The following is a 16,019-nucleotide window of genomic DNA, read 5'->3' on the forward strand; positions in this document are numbered from 1 at the left end:
CAGGGTTGGCTTATAGCAGCTGTCGGTAGGACCATATATGGATTCTGTTAGTGTGGATCTCCTAACAGGGCATCATCTGGGATACAATCCCTTTTATGCCCATATATGGAGATCCCTAGAATCCCTTTCATGCCCATATATGGAGATCCCTAACAGAATCCCTTTTATGCCCATATATGGAGATCCCTAACAGCATCCCTTTTATGCCCATATATGGAGATCACTAACAGCTAACAGAATCCCTTTTATGCCCATATATGGAGATCCCTAACAGAATCCCTTTTATGCCCATATATGGAGATCCCTAACAGAATCCCTTTTATGCCCATATATGGAGATCCCTAACAGAATCCCTTTTATGCCCATATATGGAGATCCCTAACAGAATCCCTTTTATGCCCATATATGGAGATCCCTAACAGAATCCCTTGTATGCCCATATATGGAGATCCCTAACAGAATCCCTTTTATGCCCATATATTATGGAGAAATCCCTGCTCTGAGTATCTGACATCAGTGTGATGTCACCTGTTTATGCCCATATATGGAGATCCCTGCTCTGCGTATCTGGTTGCTATGGTAAACAGTTGGTTGCTAGGGTAAAAAAACATGGTTGCTATGGTAAACAGTTGGTTGCTAGGGTAAACAGTTGGTTGCTAGGGTAAAACCATGGTTGCTAAGGTGGTTGCTAACGTACACTAACAGACCAGCAACAACAGACTGTTGCCACAGCAACGTACACAAAGGTTTGTGTACACATGTGGTGTGATGTCATACTGATGCGGAGATATGAGCAGGGCAAAGGTGTGACGTGTGACGTGTGACGGACGGACGGACGGACGGACGGACGGACGGACGGACGGCCAGTGGAGGTTTTCATAGTAAACTGCTCCCTGACGGTCGCAATAATAGGTCAAATATATCATATATCAATGGGTGTGGTTTACTGGTGCCACAAAGAAAAATCGACCATTAATTTTTCCCATAGACTTTTACAAAAATACCATAAAACCTTTGAGTCTGTGAATAATAATAATACAAAAATAAACACCAAACAAAGGGTAATGTAGTATATCATATAATTAAATATTCAAATATATGTTTTTACAGAATCAAAGGTTTTATGGTCATGATGATCCTGGATGGCTTGATTCTATGCTTAAAATAATTGATATAAATAATTTGTAAAAGTCTATGGGAAAAATGAATGGCAGATATTTTAGTGGCACTATAGTAAACCACACGCGCTGCTAAGCTATATATATATATATATATATATATATATATATATATATATATATATATATATATATATACATACACACACACACACACACACACACACACACACACACACACACACACACACACATATAGTCTATACATATACATATATATTCATACAGGCTAGTCTAGTATTTAAATGTGCAGAGGGGAAGAGGTTAAATCAGCTGGAACAGTGCAGGCAGAGCGTCAAAGCCACTGTGGTCTCAGAATGTCTTGAAGGGGCATATAAGGCCAAACTGAACAGAAGAGGCATTGCAGTCATAGCCAGCATGGCCTCCATAATATCCCTGACCTGCTGCTGAACCTTCTTCTTTTTGGGAAACTTTTGCATTTTAATATATTGTTGCTACCCCTTGACAAAGTAGTATTTCAAGACTCCACCCTCTGATGAGACAGCTGTGCTGTTAAAGATCATTTGTACAGTATGTGTCACACTAGTGTAGGTCTCCAAAAAATGTTAAAATGCAAGTTGTGGAAGATAAACCTGTTTGTTGCCTTCTGCTCGAAATTGATAGCTTGAGCTAAAGAGTGGATGCAGAACAATGTGTTAAATTTGGCTGATGTTAGAGCCGATTTAAAAAGCTGGGATTTACAAGTGCCAGTGAAGATATGCTGATATACATTAGAGTTCTCAACGGGCCTGAAAATTAAGGCCCGGCCCTAACTGGGCCCTAACTGGGTCAGCCCGAGACCCTACCCGGTCGGACTAGTTAGCATACATGTTAGGCCCTACCCTACCCTAAATGTCGGGTCGGTTTCGGGTATGGTCGGGTTCTCATTACTCTATCACAGAGTAATAGTAATAAAATAATAATACAAATATATTTTCTTTTTTCATTGAGCCCTACCCGGCCCGACTAATTCGCATACATTTTAGGCCCTACCCTACCCTAAATGTCGGGTCGGGTTCGGGCAGAATTTGAGAACTCTAATATACATGCTGGTGACATAGCTAAGGAGCTATGTAAAACAGGAAAGCTCCAAAAGCATTACTTTGAGACCTTGTGCAAGTTGTGCTCATGTACCTCAACTTTGCACCACAATTCACCAAAAGCCTATGATTTATGCCTGGAAAAGTTTGCTGGCACTGCCCATGAGTGCCCACTTTGCCACTTCTAGTTCATGGCAGTGATCTGCAGTGGTGGAAAGTGACTAAGTACATTTACGTAATAACTGTAATCTACAAGCTCACAATGCATTGTGAGCTTGTAGATCTGCTATTTTCAAACAATTTTTATACATTTTCTAACTTTAAATGGAGCATTCTGCATACTGAGTACTTACACCTTTGGTAGGCTACTTCAAGTACTACTTTAAGTAGCTTACATTTTGATGCCAATACTTTTGTACTTTTACTCAAGTAAATGTTTTATTCCAGACTTTTACTCCTAACAAAGTATTTGTATGTTGCAGTATTGATACTTTTACTGTTAAGAGGTGGTGCTTTTTGGTGGTTGTTTTGGGGTTGTGGTGGTGGTTTTGTACTTTTTCTGTTGTGTATGTGTCTATGGACTACTCTAATAGACCCCCAGGTGTGGTTATAATGTAAATTTGCCTTCCATTTCTATTTTTGGTTAATTCCTGAAAGCCTCTGAGTCAAAAGGCCCAACTGAAAGGAAAAGAAAAAAAAACAGAGTTACTGACATCATAACATTGTGGGTGTGGCTAACTTCAGCTGGATCACCACCCACCTGACAACCAGGCATACTTAAAGGTGATACACCATGCATTTAAAAAGTATTTATGTCATATTGTTTATGTCCCAAAAACGTTTTTCAAAAGGTTTGAGGCTAAATTACCACTCCTGAATAGAGAGCCTCTCATTTTTGAATGGCTCTCAGAGCATTTTCATCTGCAGTACCACCTTTGGCCTGAACTGGAAATTCTTTTTTTCAAGATTTAAAAAAATAATAATCATGGCATCCCATCTTTAAGTAAGACATTTTAGAACTTAGTCCACCACTGGCGATATGGAAAGGATGACCCGTTTTAAAGCATAAATCTTTTGCTGCTGCTCAGAGACTGAATCATGAGGATTGTGTAGCCTATACTCCTGAGTCCTGCGAGTCCTTCAACAACGAGAGGTGTCTGGAGAGACTCCAACTCTGGCAAGGTCAACAATGCTCGTATGACAGCGCTTGAAAGAGATATGGGCAGCGAAGGCATTGTGCGTCCACCTATTAAGCATGATAATCCTGGGCTATTTGCCAGACAGTGCATTTCATATCCCTTGACAATGCCATTTTTCTGAACAGCCTTCACCTTGGCCTGAAGAGAAAATTGCATGTTTTTGGACATCTTCCAGAACCAAAGAGTTTCTATATTTTGAAAATGATTTTGTATGCCATCAGTCAGATCAGGAAGAACTTTTCGAACGCAGAACATATTGATACCATGTTTGCTTTGAGTAAATGTGGCTTCTATATGAACAAACACATTTTATATCATTAAATTATAAAGTGTTTTATTCATTGATAAATAAAATAGGCATAAATCAATAAAGCATTGCTTGATTGAATTCACTAGACACTAAAATGTTGTTGTATTATTAGATTTTATATATTTCTTTCCACAGTGTCCTGGTATTATTATATTATACCCGTATGTCACTATAATAGCCTATCGGTATACTAGCTAGTTCTGTGGTCAAGAGGTCTGTGGGGAAGGTCATTTCTCAGCTTAAAGTGGCAAGTTTATACTCATAATTTTAACTGCTAGCCCTACCTGTGACCTTCGCCTGGAGCGGGGGTCAGCAACCCGTGGCTCTAGAGCCGCATGCGGCTCTTTAGCGCCAGCCTAGTGGCTCCCTGGAGCTTTTTGAAGCGGTGAAAACCGCTTCCTATGAGTGGCTTTGTGTGTATCACGCCCATATATGGTCCTTTTAGTCCAGAATGAACAGGCTTTTTCAAAAACAGAATGTCCGTTTAATTACCATATATGGTGATCTCAGTCCAGAATGAACAGGGTTTTTCAAAAACACAATGTATGTCACCATGTCCATATATGGTCACTCCAGGCCAGAATGAACAGGTTTTTCCTGTCCCGTACGTGCAAAATATCAGTCCAGATTGAATAGGCTTTTTCAAAAAGCAAAATGTGTGTCCCATGTCCATATATGGTCATTTCAGTTCAGAATGAATAGGCTTTATCTGTCCTGTACGTCCATAATATGTGTGCGGTGTCCCTCCCGGTCAGATGAATGGATACTTTGAGGATTGGTCAAGCTTCACATGATAATTTGGCCTTCAGGTTTTATCTGTCTTGTACATGCAATAGGTCTCACCTATTGCAGCAATGACAAATAGCCGCATAAGAGCAAAAGAAAAGGCACAATAAGAATATACAGATGCTAACAGAATGGTAAAAATCAAACCTCGGTTCGAAGTGGAGCGGTGAATTTGAGCAGCTGTACCCTATGTGAGTGAGTGAGTGAGTGAGTGAGTAAACTGTGCCTGTGAGTGAGTGGTGAGTGTGCCTGGCCTGCACAAAACAGCGCCCCTCCTTTAACTAGTGTGTTGTGTGTGGCCACTCAAGGTATTGCCAGGCTACGGACACGGCCAGCCAGCCACCCAGCCACCCACCCACGGACATACCTGTCTATTGGGAGCGCTTTCACCGCTCCAAAAAGGAGCATTAAGGCAGACAAGAGTAAATACATTGAAAATCTAGCAGAAGTTGAAAAATTTAGTAGGCCACAAAGATAACAGAAACTGAAATAATTATAGAGGGATGCAGTTGACAAACAACTAAGAGACCAGCAAGCAGGACTTTTTATATATTTTTTTAAAACCTATTATACCGGCTGTCATACCGGCTCTCCAGACAATTCTATACTAAGATTCACCGCTTCACTTCGAACCGAGGTTTGATTTTTGCCAGACCCATGAAATGGGTAGGCCTACATAAGCAAATGTCGGTCTGTCCGGGTTTTCTATATAAAGGGTATATATGATGATGACATGATGATGACATGCCTACAAAAGGCATGATGTCATAAATGATGATGACAGACAGGGGGTCTGGCACAACCAGGTTGACCTGGTCTAGTTTTTAAATGTATGGAAATGGAAAAAGACGGGGGGGGGGGGGGGGGGGGGGGAATGTATTTTTAGTTTTAACGATTTTTTTATCGTCACTGTCGGGCAGAAACCTTGTATCTCCAAGTTTCAAATGTGTATGTTTTTTTTCGCAAAGTAAAGCCCTGCTTCATCATACAAGACTGACGCACAAAAGTAGTGAAAAGAGCAGATCTACAAGCACACAACGCAGATCGGCTGTTTTCACTAGTTTAGTTCATTTTTAAAGTGATAAATAGGCCTACAAAACGAAGTTTTGGACATACAAGGTTTCCACCCGACACCGACGATATATAAGGCTTTTATAATTTTTTGCAGCTCCAGACAGATTTGTTTTGGGTTGTTTTTGGTCCAATATGGCTCTTTCAACATTTTGGGCTGCCGACCCCTGGCCTGGAGCTATACTGTATAGTGGAGGGGAAGGTCACAAACAGGGCTAGAAAAACAGTTGTTGACCCATATTTCAGTGGGGCTCAATCAAATTGAACAGAGTGGGAACAGTTACACTGCCTCAATGTCAACAAACCAAGTAGCCTACGTAACACCATATTGAAAAAGATTTTGTCTCTTATCAAATATTTTGTTCATATAGTGGACAGTGACACACATTAGTATTCCAGTGTGTGATACAGGTTTTGTAATTGTGTCACATGGAGCAGTGATTGGATCAGTGAACAAATTCAGAGATAATAGACTAAATAGAGCATACTGTTCGCATATGCCTTTTACACACACTAAGGGGGGGAACTATTTAATAAATCAACTTAAAATCACTGTGCAGAAATGAAAAGGGAAAAAAAGTAAAGGCTGTGTTGTCTGGGAGTTTGTTTAGGATCTGTGGTGCTTAAAAACTGAGTGCTGCTTCTCCATGTTCAGTTCTGACATGGGTCCAGACTACAGCTGAGCAGATCTGTCCCAGTTGACCTAGAAGATGGTTTAATATACCGTAATTGCCGGACTATAAGCCGCGGCTTTTTTCCCATGTTTTGAACCCTGCGGCTTATACAGTGGTGTGGCTTATATACAGATTTTTACAGCCAACGGCCAGTTAGTTAGTTTTACAATGGTCTTTAACAAGGATTTTGATATAGATTTTTACAGCTAACGGCCACCAGGGGTGCTCTATCGGGAAGCAGGAAGGACACCTGCGGCTTATAGTCAGGCGCGGCTATTATGTAAACATTTGTTTTTTGTACTAAATTTAGCTGGTGTGGCTTATATTCAGGTGCGGCTTATAGTCCAGCAATTACGGTAATTATTTTCTAATTTGGGGTGGAATATGTTCAAAACGTGGTCAGTATAAATTAAATGGTTATTATCATATCAATAAGACCGTAAATGTTGTTTCTTCAAGTGCAAAAGAAAGGCATTATAAAAGGACATTTGAATACAAAAAGAGAAGAAGAAATAAGAGAATTACAGTGCAAGTTATTTACATAAAAAACTGAAAGCTGCTTCTCCGTTTGGTTCTCACTATAGGTTCAGATATCCAGGTCCCAGATGACATCAGAAGGGTGGATGGTTCAATTATTAACCGGTTGTGGGTGTGACCTGACTAAAACACGAGTATCCACCACTGAAGCAAACCTTCATTTGACGTAAATCAAGTTCAACCAGCAGTTAATTCTATAAATCTATGGAAAATCTGTTACTTTTTGCGACCGTAGGTCGCACTTACTACAGAAAGCTCCACCAGGTGTCCGTGCGTCAGTCAGTCAGTCCGTCCGTCACACGTCACACTTTTGCCCTGCTCATATCTCCGCAACCGTTGCCCCGATCCATGCCAGATTTTGCACACACACTCCTTACCTGCCAAACTACAACCTCCAAGGACCCCCGGAGCTCCAGGGACCCCCAGCTCCCTCGGGGACCCCCAAGTGTAAAAAATGAGCACATGTGCAAAAATTACCAAATGACCACCCCAACGGGGCTGCTCACGGGGAATTCCTGGGGACCACCCACTCCTGGTGCTCCAGAACGGATGCAAAAGTGGTGACGCCCCCAGTGGAGGACCCCCTCCACTGCAGCTCACATAAAATGCCGTAACTCGGCCTAGGAGCGTCCGGGAGAGCCGCGGCCGGTACCTATTCGTCCGCCAAGGCAACGCGGAGACCCCACCCCTCATTTCTCACATGGCCCTCTTCTAGCGCCACCTTCAGGCCGATTTTCACAACACATTTTTGCCCACTACTCCTACAGTTTTGGCCCTAAAATCACGCAAATTGCTACACAATATGTCTCCACTCATCCCATCAACATGAATCTGTCCCATATAGCGCCCCCTTCAGGCCGATTTTTAAAAACACATTTTTGGACACTGCTCCTACAGATGTTGCCCTAAAATCACGAAAATCACTACACAGTATGTCTACACTCATGTCATCAACATGGCTCAGGAAGATTTTGGAAAAACACATTTTTGCCCTATTTGTGGAGATAAGTGACCTACGGTCGCTTATCTCCCGATTAGGGAGTCTTACTGGTATGTCATTTCAAGTATAGGCCTACTACCTACATTATTATATTTTTGCTGTGTATATGAAAAGGAAGATTTGGAAGGATTGATTTGGATATTCAATTCATATAGTCTTGAAAATAACAATGCACAAATCTGTACATTTAAGGAGACAAATATATTACGGATATGACTGGCCAGGTGAGAGTGTGTACCAATGAGCACGAGCAATGACCAACTAAAAAGCAGGGACGCACCGATACATCGGCCACATATCAGTATCGTCCGACATTTATCGTTATCGGTCAATATCAGTATCGTCAAATAAAGCGGACATTAACCGATATTTATCTGCTGTAGATGTAAGCCATTTACCATGAGAGGGAGTGGGTTGTTGGCTGATTTACCACTGTTTCAGGGTTGTGGCACGAGGCGAAGCCGAGTGCCAAACACCCTTGCCCAAATTTGGAGTCATACAGATCGTCATACGTCAAAGACTGGCCACATGAAGCCATGCCTTCCCCATCAATCAGAGATCTGCATGATCTGAGTTTTTGAGCGGTGCTGTGAAGATAACTAACGTCACAGACAGAACGGCCTATACAAGGAGATATGCACATGTGTCGTGTTTGATAACATGGTGCCACAGGTGTGATTTTTATCTTTTTTGGGGCTGAAAAAAAAAGAAAAAAAGCAAGAAAGACAGTCTGATTGCGAGCCAATACTGTACTTTTGCTTGTACAGGACACAGATAAACAAAAACGATTAAAACGTAAACCAGGGGTTGACAGGGTCTGTGTGTTATGTATAATCTCTTCAATTATATGAAATAAGGTTGGAAATGTTTTATTTAAGCTCTCCACATAATTTCATAAGGAGAAAAGGCACATCGATTCCACCGGGTCTGTCCGCCAATGAGACAAAGTATACAGGATCTCTTTATTTTACTAAGTGGCTAGATATTTAATAAATTAGACAGCAGGAACTGTAGTCCAAAGATATTTTTGAAAATAAATGTCTCATTCCTCCTCTCCGATTACTCTTCATTTAGTTTTCTGTTTCCCAAAATATTTGTTGAGTTTTTCGCAATTGTACAACCTCATCGACTCTGCTTTCTTCTTCAACCCCTCGTCTCGGTAGAGCTGTCCACGTTCCGCCAAGAAGGACTTCTGCTGCATTTCCTTCCAGCAGCTGCTTTGCAGGTGTTTTACGTAGTTACTTTCAATGGTCTTCTCCAGATCATCCAGCGCAGTCCCATGGTACTGCTTCTGGAAATCTTTATCCACGTAGTACGGCACCCCCATGTGCTTGGTTGCCCTCGACACCAGCCCCATGGCCGGTGAGAGACTGTAGGGAGGATTGGTATCCATCATCGCCATGAACAGCAACACCAGCACGTAAAGGAACAGCACAAGTACCATGAAGGTACTCCGATTTTGGTTCCTGTTCTCGTGTGCATGTCGACGGTTGGGCTGATACTGATAGTAGGATGCTCTGTTGGTGTAGACGCTGACATTACCTGTGGGAAATCTTCCGCCAAAGAAGATGTTGAACAGCTCTTCAGGGGAAATGTTCGCCTCAAACCGGTTGTGGCGCGCATAGGCACCAGGGTGGTGGGACGACGAGCTCATCGAGGCTGGAGACTGATGCCCACATTGGTCATACTGCTGCCGCTTGTCAGGATTACTCAGCACTGCATATGCATTCCCTATTGCTTTGAATGCATCGGTCGCCCCTGGTGCAAAATTCTTGTCAGGGTGAAACTTCAGCGCCAAGTTTCTATATGCCTTCTTTAGATCTTCATCACTGGCATCCTTGGAAACACCAAGGACCTCATAGAAGTCCCTGCAGTTCTTAATCCTCTGAACACCCAGGCGCTGATCCTCGGAGTAGTTCTTCTTGTCTTCACCAAGTCCTGTACTCTGATCATCATTATTTGCAAAGCCTTTGTCTTTCTTACCAGTTGGCGAGTGTACGCGCTTCGCTTCTGGGGCCATATTGTCGGTTTCCTTCAATGCTCCAAAGGCCTGTTTGGTCCAAGTCACGTCAGTCTTATTTATACATAGATCCTTTATCAGACCACGTCACACTGACATCATCACACCGTGTGCGTGTGGTTACCATGGATGCAGATGGCTACTCTGCAAAAAGAATGTTTACAGTAACCTCCTTCGGACAAGACAGGGTCTAATAATAGCTGCATGACTATGTGAATATTGGAGTTGATGTTTGCAGCCTGTGACATCAGTCATCTATGATGAAATTATGATGTATGATGACTCCAAATATGGCTAATGTAAGGTTTTAGCCCAATCCGTTTCTAGCCCCTTCACAAAATGTAATAGAAGAGAAATCACACGTGTGAAGTGTGAAGTGGTATTTATGAGTTAATTTAATTAAGCGTCCGCAAAGCTTGGCCAATGTGGGATAGGGCAGGAGTCAGGACATGCATACAGACACCAATTGACCATGACAGTCCGGACAGACAGACAAAGCCAAGATGTAGGAGCCGATCAAAAACTAGATGTGTGGAGGTACTTTGCCTACTGGCAGCATGAACAACATGAAATATTCATCTCTCCATGATTTTTGCTTGGTGATGGTCCTTTTCTCCTTGCAAAGGGGTGAAATGTTCTCAAGTCTGAAATGGTTCTTCTAAATATTTGTGGTGACAGAGTTTTGACAAGTAAAAATTTTCATTTAGTAAGTTATTTTAATGTTCTTTGATTCACACTCTTAACTTGTAGTCAAGTAATTTCACTTTAAAACAAAGGTGTACACTGCCTGATTGACAAAATGTTCCAGAAGCACCTTTCCAAATTATTTCATGATTTCACAACAAATCTGCAATATATCCTATGTTTGTGACAACAAGCGAAACAATGGAACTCAGGTTGCCATGTTAAAGCTATACTATGGAAGTTGCTCAACTACTGGTCAGTAGCGGTATTGCTTTTTTCGGCCGTTTTTCACCTGTCGCCGCGGGCCACCGGAGCGGGGCCGCGGACCACCGAGACGCATCCGTAGAGGGGTCTCGCGTCCCTCTGCGACCAGGCGTTGGGGAGAACAGGCTACACTCCTATACCAGAGTAAACACTGCTGAGGCAAGCTACTTCCTGAAAAGATGGCAAGACGCGCTGTGATTGGCCGGTAGTGTATTCTGGAGACAACTTATACGGAAGGATGCAGATGACGTAATTTTGCCGGGAAATCCGGTCCCTGGCCAGGATCATAGAAAACATATTTACAGAAGGCTTTAGGGGCTGAAATTCACAGAGTAGGTCTTCTAAAACTTTAGCGATTTAATAGTTAGGACAATTTTAAGATTTCTTTTTGGAAAAGTTACATAGTATAGCTTTAACAAAGTTAACATCATTTGTTGTGATGAACGAGGAAGAACATGACTGGCCTGCACCGTAATCCTATAAAACACCCTTGGAATGAATAGGAACACCAGGTCTGGGCATAGTGTACAGCAGAGGTAAGGTTCTTGCCCATCACTGTGGACTGAAGACTGATTTGATTCCTTCAAGAGCTGTGGTTGTCAACTGGTAGTGAAAGGGCCATTCAGGTATAAGGGGTCAGAGTGGCACTCCACGTTCCAAATGTGTGTTTGATAGGCGAGGAGGGAATTATTGTAAAAGGTTCACGCCCCTCGCGGCTTGGGAGCTTTTGGCTGGTGGAGACGACGGCCTGTCAAGTGGACTTGAGCCACACGAGACACCGCCGAGCTAAAGTGAGCGAGTCGCTGTGTCGAGCGTTGCCAAGTCCGCTTGAGCAGACTCAGCGCCGTCCGAATTAATATGTCCCAATAGGGACAGAATCGTAAATCTTCATCCCGACTTTCGGCACCTCCGCGCAGTCCAAAGGGTGCGTAGCCAAAAGCTCCCAAGCCGCAAGGGGCGTGAATCTTTTACAATAATCCACCTCGAATTCACTCCTCGCATTTGATAGGGTTCAAGTCAGGGCTCTGTACACTACAGGTCACTCAAACATTTCCTCACTCATCCCAACAACCCATTTCTAGAACACACCATTTTCTGAAACAGAAAATGGCCTTCCACAAACTTTTACCATAAAATTGGAAGCGCAAAGTTGTTGCTGTTAACATTAACATTTCCATTTACTGGAACAAAGGGCCTTAATTAGAAACACTAATTAGAAACGTTGTCCACTGATTTCCATTCACTGGAACAAAGGGCGGTAATTAGAAACACTAATTAGAAAGAGTGTCCAGACTGTCCACTGACTTTTGTTCTTATACTGTATGTAGTGTAACTGGGTTTAAATAATAAACCATAAAGCAGGGTGTACTGGTTCCACTGACTGTCCTGAAATGTAAAGGTTCCATGTTCACTCACACACAGCTGCAGCAACATCTGTCTAACAATGTTAAAGTCTTTCCGAACAAGTATAAGCAAAATGATTTTTTTTCCCCCCTTTCTTTTCTTTGTGCCAAAATGGTCATACTCCATTTTAAACCTAAGGGCAGAATGATCAATGTTTCCAGACAGGATTGTTGTCCATATTGTAGGCGTGGCCAGATAAACGCACTTGCAAAACAGTGCGGTTTCTTTCACTGCCATACTGTCTAAATCCATCTGGACCATCCATCTCAGCAGTCTGTAGCAGAGAATTGAGTAACCTCACAGTCACTATTATCTGTGCTACTTCTAAGTCGCAAAGCGATTAATGATGTCAGCAAAGCTGCCATTTCTCAACATCAACCCTCTACCCTCTCCACCCTGTCTCCTTCGTCGGTCTGTTCTGCCTTGTCCTGCTGGCGGTCATTGGTGGAGTCCGGGCAGGGCTGAAAGGTAATATCTTGTTGTTCACTGCTCTGACCATTTCCTGCAGACACAACACAAAAAAGATCCAAGTATGAGTAACTTGACAGTTACATTTTGACAATAAAATACTAGTGTCAATATCAATCTGTACATAAGAAAGACAAATTGGGTGCAGTGGATGTTTATAAAGACAGTAATATCTAGAATTAGATTAAATCTTTGGGAAATTCTTTTTTATTTATTTTTTTAGAAAAGAGCTTTGTTTACAGAGTCAAATAAGATGTGGAGATTCTTCTCCATATTTCGCGAGTTGCACATTTTCATTTTGTTGTACCTGCAACTAGTATGGGAGTGACGGCAACTGCCACTACAGATCCCAAAGGCATAATAAGCAATGGTTCAACACTTGCCTGGTTAATAAACCAGACCGAACACAACAACACCCCCTGTGTGTGATAGAGGCTGGCAACACCAGGCAAGTTCAAAACAGGAACCATTGCTAAATAGCACTGTTCCTTTCACTGTCACACTGTCTAAATCAGCAGTCTGTATTTTAGCAGAGAACTGAGTCGAAGTTGTAGTCTCAAGTCTGCACATAATTCAGTTTGGGTGTGCATCCCCAGGTATGGACTACTTTAGACAGATGCTAGGTTTGATGTTTACCCAGCTGTTACTTTAGTTTAGTTTTCTTTGGGACCATGTATTAACTGCTTACCCTGGTGTTGGTTGACTAGAGTTCCTTTACTTCCATCTTGCCCTTGGTAAGTCACTCTGAGTAAGAATGCCTAAATTCTAAATTGTGATAGGAACAGGTGATATACTTAAAAAGGCTGTAGGGCCATCAATATGTCATTGTCTAATCACAGCTTCAGCCATATTTTGGACATAAACATTTTCCCATTAATGGCCTTATTTTTCACGTTTGTTAAACTTCAGTGAGTTTAATAAGTCATGGACATTTTAGACTTTTTAAATCATTCAGTCTTTCGTGCCCGGGTAGCTCAGTCGGTAGAGCTCTCGCCTTTGTACCGCAAGGTCATGGGTTCGATTCCGGGCACCGCCAACTCAGCGTATGAGTAGCACGGCTTGGCAAGTCGTGCGGCAAGTACTGGGAGCTGATGGTAGGTGTGGCGCTCCACCTCAGCAGTCCATCTCCCAGGGGTCTAGCGCATTGTAACGGGGACAGACTCCCGCGTGTTACCGGCTGATACCGACAATAAGCCACTCCCGACCTACTTGTTGTTACTTGTCAGTCTTTCATACTGTACTGAAAGAAATGTAATCCAATGACATCTTCAAATCTAACCTACATTTCTCTCGTTCACGCACCAACTGTGTGTGTTTTTATAGTTAGAATATCAAGTAATTCGCATTACGTTTATAAGATCACAATGTAAACAAGCGATCAAGGTTTTTTTTTGTGTCATCCTTTTAGCATTGCTTGCATAATTTTGCCTGCTGTACTGTTTGGAACTTGTTAATAAAGTATTAAATAAATCAATCAAAATGTCTCCCGATCCAGCAGTTGAGAAACAGTGATGCAGAGTGTTGCATTTATGACCCACCTGTGCTGCTTTCACACTCTTTCTTCTCTGTGAGAAATGTACGCTGCATCATTAGTCTCTTCATAGTGTGACACTTGTACTTGAGTTCTGGGCAGCCATTTTTCCCTTTGAGAGCACACACACACACACACGCGCACGCACGCGCACACACACACACACACACACACACACACACACACACACACACACACACGAAAAGACAAAAAACATTAAGAACCTCACTGACTCACTAATACATTATTAATGTAGTTTTAGCACCATAAAAACTGTAAAAAACTGTAAAAAAAATAGAAAGAAAAAAAACAATGGCACTTGACTTTATTTCCATTTTCATACATTCTGTAATCATACTAAATTATATAGACATGCGCACGCACGCGCACGCGCGCACACACACACACACACACACACACACACACACACACACACACACACACACAACAAAGATTGTATCTCAAATGTTACAGCATCAGACATATTAAAGAAAACTTACATCATTATTCTAACAGTACCTAATCATCCCTATGTTTCTTAGCATGACCTTCAAGACACTCTGGCTAATAGCTTAGGGAGGACAATGATATTAATGGGGGACTGCATCCTTAATCAGTCTGGGTAATTGTAGTTTTACCGGTGCACCATACTGTTTAAAGCAGTGGTTAAAGCTGATATACAAGCTCAAAACATGACACAAAAATTGTGAACGATATATCATTTCCAGGGTTCCGGACATGAAAATGTTTCAGAACCGCTGTTATGGTGTTTGGTAACGTTGTGTAACAAGAGGAGAAACATACCCTTTGGGGGCCCCTCCTCAAACAGCACACATGTACCCATCACATCTGTGGGAGAAAGTTAAGAAAATTGTATCTTCATATTTAAACATTTTATGTATTTTGTTTTTGGACATTGTATAAGTGCCATCCTCTCAGGACACATAAACTTAACAACATACATGTGATTCAACTACCATGAGGGATATAATGATATCATTTTTGGGTAACTAAAAACTAGAAGTCGGAAAGACAATTAGTTAATTTCAATGGCAGGCAGTATCACAAAAATCTTTGTTCAGCAAGCGGTATTGTGTTAAATTAACGTAGGGATTAGTGAATGTACCATACCTTCATAGTCTCCCACAAACACACACTGCCCAAGTTGCATCATGGGCCTCTCACTGTCGATGTCCTAGAACAGAAAGAGAAATCAGTGTTCATTCATGACATGTGTATGGCTGACCAGGTTCATGTCTAAGCTGGAGTGTTACATCAAAATGGTTAATTTATGTTTTGTAATATAGCCTATCTGCAAAGTACCTGTAACTAGTTCTAGTAACTAAAGTTTTCAAATAATTGTAGTGGAATAAAAGTAAAATATTCTGATCCAGGATGTAGTGGAGTAGAAGTAAAAGTTTTGGCAATTGGAAATACTCAAGTAAGTACACAGTATATGCCTATTTATTTACTGTCTGCAGCAGTGCACTACACATTTACAGATCCTCATCCTCACCAGTATCTTGCAGGGGCCACGTAACTTGGACAGATCATTGTTCATTATCCCCGACAACTCCACTACGACCAGCTGCTCCTGCAGAAACATGTGTGGATCACATGTGTAAACATTACATGCACAACTCGGCTACAGACTGTTAGCTAACGACAGGTAAATAACGAGGGTATATTGCTAAATATTTTTTGAGTGAATGGGCACATTCATACCTCCTCTTCCCATTCATCGTCCATAGTCGATTGTATGAGCTGAGGGTACAATTTAAAGTCGATTAATGTATATTGTGTTATATTATCTCATTTATATCATGTTACTCTAGCCGCCGCACACATCAACA

At 41.9% G+C, this 16,019-nt stretch overlaps 2 protein-coding genes across 2 annotated transcripts; both read right to left on the bottom strand.

The window, feature by feature from the left end:
* Positions 1 to 8,861: 8,861 nt before the first annotated feature.
* On the bottom strand, positions 8,862 to 9,815 carry LOC308294155 (dnaJ homolog subfamily C member 18-like; the record flags this gene model as incomplete). Its single annotated transcript, XM_080736879.1, has 1 exon — positions 8,862 to 9,815. The coding sequence occupies one exon, from the start codon at positions 9,813 to 9,815 to the stop codon at positions 8,862 to 8,864; it is 954 nt and encodes a 317-aa protein (XP_080593005.1).
* Positions 9,816 to 10,599: 784 nt separating this feature from the next.
* Positions 10,600 to 16,019, bottom strand: gtf3c6 (general transcription factor IIIC, polypeptide 6, alpha). Its single transcript, XM_080736472.1, has 6 exons — positions 15,892 to 16,019; positions 15,683 to 15,760; positions 15,298 to 15,361; positions 14,971 to 15,015; positions 14,174 to 14,278; positions 10,600 to 12,669 (listed from the first exon to the last, which is right to left on the bottom strand). The coding sequence occupies exons 1-6, from the start codon at positions 15,913 to 15,915 to the stop codon at positions 12,542 to 12,544; spliced, it is 444 nt and encodes a 147-aa protein (XP_080592598.1). The 5' UTR covers positions 15,916 to 16,019; the 3' UTR covers positions 10,600 to 12,541.

Source organism: Nannobrachium achirus (assembly GCF_963921795.1).
Source record: "Nannobrachium achirus genome assembly, chromosome: 11".
NCBI lineage: Eukaryota > Metazoa > Chordata > Actinopteri > Myctophiformes > Myctophidae > Nannobrachium > Nannobrachium achirus.

Coding starts and splice junctions, on each gene's coding strand:
- gtf3c6 (XM_080736472.1), bottom strand. CDS start 15,915: ATGGACGATGAATGGGAAGAGGAG. Junction 15,362..15,682: donor GTGGCCCCTGCAAGATACTG/GTGAGGATGAGG, acceptor TTTCTGTTCTAG/GACATCGACAGTGAGAGGCC. Junction 15,016..15,297: donor GTTTGTGGGAGACTATGAAG/GTATGGTACATT, acceptor TTTCTCCCACAG/ATGTGATGGGTACATGTGTG.